The following is a 12,491-nucleotide window of genomic DNA, read 5'->3' as shown; positions in this document are numbered from 1 at the left end:
ACTAATCTAGTTCTGCTGATTCATCGTGTTTGTGCAGTTTATTACCTAGAGCTGGATATAAGGAGGACCAGCAATCTAGCCAAAACCCCAAGTTTGGGGCTACAGAAGAATCAGGGTGAATGGTATTCTATGACTGGGGGCAAGCATTATTGCAAAATCAAACTTTGTGATGAGAGTCAATATGAAGCTAAGAACATCTTTTTTTTTAACAGGTACGGATTAACTCCAGCACACATAGAGCAAATATATACAACTTTATTCAACACATACAACAACCATTAAAATAATTTGAGTATCCTCAAAGCACCGGAGGTACTTCTGTTTCTCTAGTACTGGAGAGAGTTGACAAAATCGCTCATTGCCATGAGCATCACTTCAACCGATGGGCTTGGGAAAGCTGATGCTGACTGGACATCACTGTCCGTAACAGCACCACCAAGCAAGAGCAGTGTCCGCGGGCCGGGGGCAGCGCAGGCCGCTGAGCCGCGGGGCCCGGGGGCGGCGAGGGGCCGGCACCTCCCGCCACCCTCAGCCCCTCCCGCAGGGGGCGCGCTCGGCGCCGCCCGCGCCCCCGGCCTCGCGGCAGGGAGGCGGCTCCGGGCGGGCAGTCCTCGGCTAACGGGGCATCGGCGCCCATAATAATCCCTCATTATAGCGGAGCGGGGGAGCGGCTCCTGGGACGGTGCCGGCGCCTCGGGCCGGCTCCCTGCGGCCCCGCCGGGTGCGACTGCGGTGGATGCGCGGCTCGGCCCGGCCGGGCGGGGAGGCGGCGGCGGCAGGTGCCGGTAACGGCGGGGGGTAAATGGCGAGCGAGAAGCCGGTGTCGGGGCCGGACCCGCAGCCCGCGGGACTTATCTCCGTCGGGGCCGGCGGTGGAGGCGGAGGCGGCGGCGGCAGCAGCAGCGTCGCGGTGATGGGGGAGCTGAGGGCGTCGGGCTCCGGGTCCGTGGTGCTCCCCGCGGGGATGATTAACCCGTCGGTGCCGATCCGCAATATCCGGATGAAATTCGCCGTCCTCATCGGACTCATCCAGGTTGGGGAGGTCAGCAACCGGGACATCGTGGAGACGGTGCTGAACCTGGTAAGCGGCCCGGCACCCCGCCCCGGTGACGCCCCGGCGGGCACCGGCCCGCGCAGCCCGCTCCTGCCGGGGCTGCCCCCGCGCCCCTCCGCCCCTGAGCCACCCGACAGGGACCTGCATCCTCCCAGCCCCCGGGTCCCTCCTACACGCACGGCCCTTCTCCAGCCATCCTTCCTTCCTCCCCAAACTCCTCGTTAATCCCACGACCTGCTCATCTCCTCGTCCGTCGTGCGTGTGACAGAAGCCCCCTCAGCGCTCCCTAAACTCCAGGCAGGACCCTACCTAGAACAGACAGGCCACTCTTCCCCTTCCCAGTGCCTCGTCCCGGCCGCCTCCTGCAGAAGTGTAGTGTGTGCAATTTACAGCGAGAAAAATAAGGAGATTAAGTAATTTGCAATTTCGTGTTATGGACACTGCCCTTTAACCTAGTAGCTTCCTCTTGAGAAGAAAAGTGGCATGAATGTAGTATCTGTTTTTAATTGAAAAGCATTAAAAGCCCCAGCCTGAGCTGGTATCTTTTCTTGGTGGCTGAAACATGTGAAGGGTTTAACCCTGTTGGATCAGAGCTAGTTGAGCATTTTATGTGGAGGGGGGGAGAAGGGAGATTTTTGCAAGGATTTAATACGCTTTAATATCTGTAATAAAGAGTTAGTTGTATTGCAGTATTGTATTGGGTTGCCCAAGTCTTAATAACCTGCCCTGCTTTCCAAGACACATTCTTGTCTGCAAAAGTAAGTGTTGTTGCTACTTTGGTCCAAGGTCTGTGCATTGCAAAATACTATTGTACAGAGGTAAATAGCTGAAACAAGGAGAAAATGCTAAAATGTAGCTCCTTAGTCAGCTGCTCACTTCATGGAGTGAAAGAGTTACTGCAGGACTGTATGACTTAATGTTTTTGCGCTACCTACACCAAAGCCTGAGGAACCTACAGAAGCCAAGCGAGTGCATCTAAAAATGAATCACTTTCAATTATGTGCAATTTGGTGCTGTTCCTGAATGCAAGATTTGCTGCAGCAAAGCTTTTGAATCAGTTCAGTCAATGAAATACCCTCAAATATTGCACATAAAATAGGATAGAAAAATGACTGCTCAAAACTGAATGGTAATTAATTGAAACTGCCTTTGTTTCAAATGAGTTTAATGCTTCTAATCGCCAGTCATTTTATACAAAGTCATGTAAAGAATATATTTTGTTTCAAACACTTTAAAAAGGTGTATTCTGCTGTCTGACAGTTATTTGCATTTGACCTAGCACAGACTGAATGGAAAAGCTGCAGCATGCAGGGAAGGACGTAATTTGGTCAGATCATTTTAATATTTATGGCATATCTGAACACACAGGGTTAAAACTGATAGTTTTGTGAATATGTCAAAACAGTAATCTGGTCTATTTCCCATTCCTCTCTACAAGCTGTTTGACAGCTTGAAATGTGACTTGTAAATTTTATTTTTGTTCTTTGTATGTATGGTACAAGTATGGTACAAGTCATCATAACTTCATTGGTTTATTACCCATTTCTTTAAACGTAGCACTCGAAATAAGTTCATGATGTGCAGTTATTTTAGTAACTGGCTTTGTATATATCATGACAGATACAAAGATGTTTAATCCTTTTTTGATTTTCTTTCTTCTTTCATTCTTACTGATATTTAAGCTCATTTTAATTCTGGCTGTTAGTGCACCAGCAACTGGATTAACATTGCTTTGTCTTTGATGGATAGGTTAAGAGTATGTTTTGGTATCTATGTGGAGGACATCCATTGCTTGCATATAATATAGACCTACTAATCAGTTGCTGTTGCTGAAAACAATGTTAATATTTTAAAATAAACACAAGAGTGTTTAACAGTTCTCTCAGCACTAGGAGATGTATATGAATGTGAAACTGCTTGTGAGTCTGCTGCAGCAGCGTTGCATCCTGGATCAGTCATTACTTAACAGATGGACTCCAATATACAACAGTCAGTATTCCCAAAGCAGAGACAGGCTTTATTGTGTCTGTAATTTTTCTCTTCTCAGGGCAGTACATGTTTCAAAATTAGGTTTTTATATTTTAAACTTGATTTACTCACATGTGAAACAAGCAGTGAATATGGCAGATATAAACTGATGGCATATGGCTAAACTACTAAATATCTCATTCTGTATTAAGGATATTAGTAGCAACTTGGAATAAAGTGCATTTTTCTGTTCTAGAATCATTCTTCAGTGGGTAGCTGGGGGCAGAAACAACTGTTTGGTTTGGTAATTTTGTTGTTTTGTTTTTCTTCAGTCTTTACCTGTGCTACTTCTGAATGACTTTTTATGCAGGTGTGATAATGAGTGAACAGTGATCTTGTTTTGATACATCAGTTGATATGTTAAGTCTCTGAGAGAAATGTAACTTAGACTATGCCATACTGGGTTGCTATAAGCCATTTGGTAATAGCTTTTTAGTATAAGAATTCTGCATAGCTGAGATGTTTTATTATCAGAGAGAATCAGAAGTTAAAGATGGAGATGCTTTTAAAATTTTCTTATACAAGATTATTGCTGTCTTTTGTGTAAAGCTTAAATAAATCTATTTACTCTTCCTGCATCTCCATGGAAGCAGCAGTAAATGTCAGAGACAAAACTTTGTTCTGGTGTGCCCTTGTTGTGGAGGTCGTCACTCTTCTTTCTTGTGAAGTTGGGCTTTTAGGCTTTCTCTTGAAGAGTTTTTATCTTTACCTGTTTGTTTTGGTGGCCACACGCTGTAATCTCTAGTACTGAATTTTAGATTTAGCTCATGTAGTACTTTCTGATACTGATGGACGTAGTGATTTATTGTATCTGTGAGGTGAGGAAGTGTATTCTTTACAGTGTTGAAAATCTTTGTGGTCCAATATCTTGTTGGATTTTCAGCTTTGCCAAATTTTAACAGTGGACTGTCACATCAGACAATATTTCGGTTTTGGGCATTCCTCCATTGTTTAGGAGATTAGTTGTTTCTCTTGATGTATTTCTTAGTATTTCCTCAGAACCTGCTGTGTTCAAAGTTCTGTTAAACTGGTCAGCGGAGTGTCACTTTGTAGAATATCTAGTATAGCTTTTGTTATTTTTCATTGTTTAAGATTATCATGAAAAACAGTGGAGAGAGGGTTCAGCCTTTTATATGCCAATGCCTATGAAGGACTCAGTTATCCTTACAAAGACCTGGTGGTGTTAGTGCTGAGAAGGTCAGAAGATCTTAAAAATCCATGAGCTGAAAAATTTTTTAGAATGATTTTATATATTATTGTGTTATTTTTACGTTTCTGAAAGTAGGAGAGAATGCCTCATTGTATCACATGGGTTCTTCTTCTGTGATGGTGCTTATTTTGGTTTTGGTCCATGGGTTTAGTATGAATTCCCAGGCTCAGCATGCTCTCTCTGAGATGTGTGTTCACTGACCCTTGTGTACTGCAAAGCACCAAACTAGTAAGGGCTTTCCTTAAAAAAAAAAAAAATGTAATCCTTTAATTGCTCTAAGGGATTTCTCTTTGGGGATATTTTGACACCAGTTCTATGCTTCTATTGTCAAGGAGGCCCCTTTGAACAGCTCTGTTAGTGTTCTTAGGGTGCTCTCAAGGATGTTGTTATTGCATGGTAGATGTGCTTGTTGCTGTTAGACTGATGTTTAAAATAAAATTCTATACCATGTGCTCCAGAAAATGTGGTATTAAAGTGGAAGTGGATCAGTCTGTCTATCTATTCTTCTACTTTGTCTACTTTTGTTTTTCTCATTTCCTACAACAAAGTTTCCACATATGGCTTTAATTAGTTTTCTTTAATATACCTTGACTGGTCTTCTGTTATTTTACCGACTTGCTTTCTTAGTTCTCTGCTTTTCCAGTATTTTAGTGGTCTTGGGAATTTTTAATTCAGTGCATATTTTGAACTGACTCCTGTTTGGCCATCTTTGATCAAACACAACTATGTGAGTTGCATTGTTTCTTAGCTTTTGGGAACCTTTCTCTGTTCTGGTTTGAATTTCCTAGTATTTGTGATTTTGAGTTTTGTAGTGCTGATTATATGGCAGTGCACAGTAAGCAAGGTGAACAGGAAGCTGAATGATACTAAAAAGTTGTGACTGGCTCTGAAACATGCTGCTCGTTTTGCCTGTGCATCTTGAACAAATGATGTGATGCAGATGTGAACAGATTTCAATCTGATACAGGTGTAGCTGACCAGGGTTCTCCTTTTGCAATCTGGAAAGCTTTTATATAGGTTTTGTCAGGCTAGAGAGTGCTTGTAAGAAGTAGGTCAAACACCAGGCTTAGTTCAAAAAGTCTTTTTCTGTTCTTGTTGACTGCAGCCCACACTTCTGCCTAGCTCTTCTCGTTTTCTTGGCTGTTCCATCCTACTTCAGTGTTAGTCACCCATCACAAGAGGTAAGCCGTTTTTTAGTGCTCTGTCACATTGTGTACTCGTAGGAGTGGCATTTGCAGTTTCAGAGCAAATGGGTTGAATTATGTGAGAGATCCTTCTCTCCCTGCAGGTTTTCTGTAGTAGTGGTCATAAGGAAAAATGTAAAGGGAGGCCTGTGTAAGAAAGGTGTTTTTTCGTTTTTGTTTTTGGTTTTTTTTTTCCCTTTGGTACTTCTTTACTTCAGAAGTTGGTTAAGGGTTTCTTAAGCTATAGCTGGTTTGGTATCCAAGTTCTTTGAATCCATTTATAGTTTTGGTTTGCTGCACTGTCCCATGGCACACTTCTATTGTCACATGGGGAGGAAGAAACACTTTTGTTCATTGGACACTGTTGTAGTCTGAGAAAGTGTGTGCCTCCTGAGATGTAGCCTCTGTCATATGATTTTTGTTTTTCTTGTGGAACTAGCTTGGCAGGCTTGAGAATCTTCCATTTTCTTAGTGTAAGCTTTTTCATTTTGAGTGTTATTCTCTGCTGATAGATGATAGTAATCAAAAAAGTGAAGTTTGGGGAAATTTCAAAGTTGGAATTTTTTGGGGGGGTTTTGTTTGTTTGCTTTTTGTGTGAGTTTTGGTTTAGGTAGTACTTAACTGAAGGTGGCAGTCCTTGTCCAAGTTACTGTCTGTCCCACTGGCCTCTTGGTATCCTGCTCATCTATCCAACTAATCTGTTTGGACATTGCTGTACAAGCTACCAGAGCTGTATGAAAAGAGTTCTCACTCTAATGTGAGAGTTTGTCATAACATTCCATGGGCAGCTACTTTAGGGTACTGTAGCTCTTGTCATTATTTAATACTTCTGTGGAAAACTTAGTTTTGATTACAGAAAATCTTTGAATGACTGAATGTTTTTAATTATTTTATTGTAACTGTTTTTTGGGGGCTTTTTATCTAATCTCTGACAGTAGGTGTTTATGGCTGAAAAGTTTTTTCAATCCTTGTATCAGTCATAAAGCACTAATGGTATCTCAGTAGGAGGCTTGGAATCTGCTGTGGTTCTTGTATGATGGGTTGATATATTTCTATAGGTGATAACTTTTAAAAATCTGTCATGTTGGCATGTAACTGAATGTTCCTTAATGCTTAACTCTGAATAGCTATTTTCTTCTTAGTTTTATATCCTGATTTTACTTCTTACTTGTCTTTACAGGATTTAATTCATGGATTATAAAGGAGGTCAATACCTAGAGGCTTTTTTATTTTTGTCACACTGAAATAAAATAGTTGTGAGACTTGTATTGAAAAAACACCTGCAATCCTTGACCTTTCCCCCTTCTCTCTCCTGAGACTCTACCTGTGTTTTATCCCTTTGCACCAAGCAAAGGGTTAGCACCTTTTTCTATCAAGATGCTATTTTTATGAAATTGTGACCCGATTCCCCACTTAAGCCATGTGTTTCACAAGACTAAGCATTTAGCTGTGTATTCGGTTATACACTAGTCGTTCTATCTGCCCTCCATATTTTCCCCCGTCCCTGCTTTCAGATGAACGCTCAAAGGGGTAGAAGTTGGGGCCGTGGCAAGGCTGAGGTCTAAGAGGCTGTGGTGCAGTTTTTTCTTTCATGTTAATGCTTTTCACTGTGTTCACTCATACATCTCAAATATATGAAACTCTATATTGCATCTTTAAAAACATCAACAAAAAACTAGCACCCAAAACCTGCATAATAATCTCTGAATTACTCCAATCTCCAAATTTGTTCTCCTTCTGCACTGTATTGGATTTAGTCAAAGTGGAATGAAATCTGTGATTGGGTTACTACAAAACAGAATCTTTTCTGATAAATGTTGTGCACAATATTAACAGAATATTAACTTAATAAGCTATCTAAGCTATTTTAAGTCAGCCTCTTAAGTCTTACCTGTTCATTATTTGTTTCTGTACTGTTTCCATTTTGTATTTTGGCCTGTCTCAGTAAATCTAGTTCAGATTAATTTGTGTTGCTCTTCCATGAGTGTACAGTGTTTTATTGTCCTTTACACAGAACAGCATCAGCTACCTCATTATATATTCAATGTGCCTGGTGGCCAGAGGGTCACTGTAGTAGTGTGTGTTTACTCTGATGAAGTTCCTTTTATTTTTTTAGTGAAATTTGATAATTTATTACTGTTTGTTTTTATGGAAACATCCCATTGTGGAGCGTTACTCATTCTTGCATAGACAGAACCTTTAAGCTTTTTTAAAGGCTGAATCAAATTTAGAATTTGATTTTGGAATCAGAGGCAGCAGATCTCTTGAAACATCAGTTTTGAATTCGATGACCTCCCTCATCTGTCTTGCAAGAGTTTGGTGTAGATGTACTACAGTATCTGATACATGATCATCAGCATAAATATAATAAAAAATTCTAAAAATATTTTATTTGTGGAGAGTCGCATATTCCTTCCTTAATGATAGAAACATCCACTTCAACTATAGGGTTAATAGGGATTTCAGCTATTTGACTATAATTTCATAACTTCAATTTAAGATTATTAATGACATTAATAGCTAAGAGGAAGATTATTTATTATTCCCAGTAGAGAAGCATCTCAACTTCTGATCAACCTACTGATTGCTAAAGTTGCATTCCACTAATTTTTACAGTTTAGCATTTTTTGGTACTTTGGACATAGGTGGAAAATAATAACCTTTGGTAAATAAGTCTAAGTAGTTTTGGTGTTACTGAGGTTTACATCAGCAATGTTAATTCATTTATTTTGGTTCTACCCTATAATAAGACTACCCTGCTTTGCTTTAAAATTGGGTTGCATCACTGAAATTGTTCCAACATGACAATTCACTGAAAGCTTGTATAAATGCAAGTGTTGCTAATGCTGTTCAACAGCTTACAAATGCTTGGCATCTGTCTTTGCAAAATGATGTTTCATTCACTGCCCTTTTGTTTAACAGTTGAAAGCCTTCCTTAACTATGCAGAATAAGTATTAAGTTTTAGAATTAGCTGGAAGTGAGATATGGCAAAATATTCACTTACAAGTGAAGTTGTTATTCATATCATGCTTTTTGTTACCTCATGGCTTTTGTAGTACTGGGACTGTAGACAGAAGGATGGAAATAATCATTCTTTGAGCAGATTCTTCTAAGCCAATGAGGCATTGTAATCAGTTTTATGTGATCTCACTTCTTTTTTTGCTTTATAAGTCTTAATATTCTGTGACAAATACTAAATTACACCAAGTTTTCCAACTTTTATTGAATTTTGATTGCCTGCTTTAAGAGCCACTATAGCAGGTTTGTCTTTTTAAAAATTTGGTTTCATAAAAAGAAAATAGTTTGAATATAAACACAGATGTGAATTTGAAAGCCTGTCTTTTGGTTGAGAAAGGATCCCATACAAACCTGTTGCAACAAATTACTACAACAAACTTAAAGAAAATATAAAATGTGCTTTCATTAAATATAGAATAGTAGCCATGTTCAAGCTAGTAATAAACCAACTGAAGCCATGATGTTTTGTATTGCTCATGCCTCACCAGTCAGTTTGCCCTTAATCTTAAACAATATGTGGTGTGGCTCACCGCATTAAAAAAACCCCTTGATTTAATTGGGAGCAAATATTCTCCCTATGTCACTGTTAATGTTAAAAGCCTTTAAAAAAGTTTTTTTATTAAAAAAAAAAAAAAGGAAAAAGGATTGCTTTGAAATCAGGGGTGTATTCCTGCTTAAAGTCAAATGTATGCTTTTTATAGCTGGAAGAACAGGAAAGCTGTCTGCCCCTTCCAATAGGACAAACATATCAGAATGGAGCTACAGAGCTATGGCAGCTCTAGTCACATAGCATATTCATAATGGGACCAAACATGTTTAATTGCAGGAATTGTAATGTTGAGAGAATGGGTAAAGAGGTTTTGCCTGAAAAGAGATGAAAGCCTATTTTATAGGGAAGAAATCAGCTTCATCCCTCTTCAAATCATATTTTTTATGTCAATAATGAAACTTAGTGAGGAGCCCTCTGAAAGCTGCATTTTTGGCTACGTTAATTTATGGAATAAGGAAGAAGTAAAGAACCTTACTAAGTATTGTGTTGCACTTTCAAGGCTGGTGGCTTTTGCCATTTTCTTGCGAGTTTGGGAGCTCCAATAAAAGCTCAGCACCCCCTCTTTTCCTTCTGTTGCTCCAGTGAAATAAATTACCTGTTTTTGTAAATGGCAAGGTGTGTGCAGTATTTATGAGTCATATCTGTGACTGATGGCTTCTTGGCTGTTAATATTCATCTCCTGAATAGCTGAAACTGATGGAAATGTTGGTGTAATGCTGTATTGGATTGGGTAAGGTGCTCCAAGCAATATGCTCAGGATATGGGAGCTGTTTCATTCTTGTTTCCCCTCAAGAGACTTGTGGAGCCCTTGCCCCATATTTTAGACTCTGGGCTTCTGAAAATCTTTGCTGCCACTGCTTCTGTATCTTCTGTATGCTTCTGTATCTTTGAAGATATGTAAGCTATGGCATACATATCTTCAAAGAACCTGCAGAAGTCCATCTTTTGTTTGTTTTGTTTTACATAGCTTATTAAGTTATTTGAAAGACTTTCTTATCCACTATGTTTCTCGTGGAAACATTGCAGTTTGCATTGCATCTTTTGATACCTTAGAGAGCACTTTGTGAATGCAGTAATAGATTTACAAGAAGACCATGTTAATGTTGAGTCTACTGTCCAAGGGTGAAGTGAATTCTCTCCATCTAAAAGGAAACTGTATCATGGTATCCTGGGCTCATAGCACTAAGAAGGGTGTGGCTCCCTTGTGTTTACTCCCTGCCCATCCCACTTCCCCTAAAAATATACATTTATAAGATTTCTTCAAATCTTCTCTTCTTAAGGCTAATAATCCCAGCTCTCTTCAGCCTTTCTTTGTATGTCAGATGTTTCAATCCCTTAATCATTCACACATTTAAGTCTTTATTCTCCTTGTGCAGATAAGAAAAAGTGGGAGGTGGAGTCTGGGAAGCCTTTTAATTATAGCAATCCTCTTCCTCATTTCACAGTATGAGCTGCAGTATCTACCACAAATAATCCTGTGTACCAATGCCTAACTCAGCAAAGGAAAATTTGCACCACCTGCAGCCAAGAAAGAAAACAGACCTTGGTGAGCCACAGCAGTGAGGATTTGCTTTTCACCCATTGTGCCTGCTTGCTAATAGATAGTCTTGGATGAAACACAAACCCAAGTCTGTCTGTTGGTTCTGCAAATCAAAGTTACGGTTATATGTAAGCTTATTTCTTGGATTTCAGAAATATGAGATGTAGGTACATTTAATATTTTGCTGGGAAAGTACAAAGTTAATGGCATAATACTCAGTTAATGAAACTTTGTGGCTCTTTATATAATATTTATAGTATACTATAAATACTACTTTATTCAAAAAATTAGCATGAAATGACATTAAACTAGAACTGTTAGCATAGTTTTCAAAGCAATAGCGGCTTCATGTTAGAATGAAAATTTAAAATACAAAATTCAGTATAGAGCCAAGGCTGTTGAAATTCTGCATCGGGTTTGTCAAAAATAATAGATTTATGACTTTATATATAGTCTAAGATTTATATATTAAATATTCAATAGCACTTCATGTGCATACAACTGTATGCAACTTAGAAACTGTAATATATGAAACAAAGATGATTATGTAACAAAATTTTATAGTTCATGTTCCATGAGCAGAAAACCATTTATTTAGAGTAACTTATCATGTACGGTAATAAACACATTGTAACTAGAACAATGTGTAGGCTTAGTCACTGAGAGGTAGTCAGTCTTTCATAGTTGATACAGTACAGTATTTGACATTTTAAACATAGTGCTCACTGAATAGGAGCTGATGCAGTCTTTAAAATGGATCAGTGAAGTTGATAATTGTGGGTATTTTCTAAAACCCAGAAGCAGGTTATTCCCAGTGTTCACAATTGCAATGATTTCCCTTATTATTAGTATAAGGGGGTTTTATACTTTCAAGGCCGGGTTGGGTGGTGCCTTGAGCAACCAGGTCTATGGGAAGATGTCCCTGCCCATGGCAGGGGAATTGGATTTAGATGATCTTCAAGATCTCTTCAAACCCAAACTGTTCTGTGATGGTTCTATAACAAGGAAAAATGAACTATAATAAAATATTTTGTATTTGTTTGTATTTTTTTCTGTAATAAAATGTGATTAAATTATATTTAAGAATAAACTTGGATCTACTCAGTTGCTGTCTCAGTTAAAAGAGTAGCTCTTAGGTCTGTAATCTGTTTTGTCACTTGAAGTTGTAGTTTAAACTTTCCTTTTTTCAGAAACCCAACAGCGCAAACTAAAGCAAATACGATTATAATGTATGAAGAGCCTCCAGAGTACCTAAGCACAATCAAGAAGGATGGGAAAGGGAGGAAGCAGAAGTTTCAGCTGAGTGAGGGTGATAACTTTTAGGCTGCTGAAGTTGATACATTCCCAGCTGAGTCTTTAAAAGAAAAAAATTACCAGAAATGTATCAAATTTACCCAAATTGTTAGTTGTTTAGATTAAGTTTAGCTGTTGAGAAATGGTACTGTTAAAAGGAAGCTTTACATTAAAAAATAAAAACCTAACAGCATGATGGGAAAATTCTGAGTACAACAGGTTATCTTTCAGTGTCCGCCTGGATTTACAGAGACCTTGAGATGACTTGTTACATGATGTTTTATTAATTTTTGAGGTGTCTGAGGGAATTATCACCATCTGTTAATACCAGAGTCTAAGCCACCATGTGGGTTTCAAAGTGCTTTGTGTTGAAATTTTTAAGTAAGAAATCCTTCTCTTAAAACTAAATATAGTTAAGAGGTTTCAGACTGTAAATGGAGAATACCTTTTATAGTCCAGATTTAAGCTCTTGGATCATTTGTCACAGCTTTGGTTTGAGGTCCTAGCCTGTCCTCTGAAGTTAGGATGGTTGCAAGTACTTGTAATGGACTTTTCCTCATGTAGGATTTAGGACATAACTATTTTTTCAACTTGCTTTAAGTTAGGAGAGCTC

General features: G+C 39.0%; 1 protein-coding gene across 9 annotated transcripts in view; it reads left to right on the top strand.

Moving 5' to 3' along the window:
• Positions 1 to 559: 559 nt before the first annotated feature.
• NBEA (neurobeachin) overlaps positions 560 to 12,491 on the top strand; it is a 453,154-nt gene continuing 441,222 nt past the window's right edge. For 5 of the 9 annotated variants that reach the window (XM_039696621.1, XM_039696625.1, XM_039696628.1 and 2 more), the window contains exon 1: positions 803 to 1,081. In XM_039696621.1, the coding sequence (XP_039552555.1) occupies positions 803 to 1,081 (279 nt within the window). Of the gene's footprint in view, positions 1,082 to 12,491 lie in introns of all 9 variants that reach the window. The other 4 variants (XM_039696630.1, XM_039696627.1, XM_039696623.1 and 1 more) reach the window with 1 other exon arrangement.

This window comes from Passer montanus, unplaced genomic scaffold, assembly GCF_014805655.1.
Source record: "Passer montanus isolate IOZ18808 unplaced genomic scaffold, ASM1480565v1 scaffold99, whole genome shotgun sequence".
NCBI lineage: Eukaryota > Metazoa > Chordata > Aves > Passeriformes > Passeridae > Passer > Passer montanus.
The sequence above is the reverse complement of the archived record's forward strand: the minus strand, read 5'-3'. Positions and strand labels throughout refer to the sequence as shown.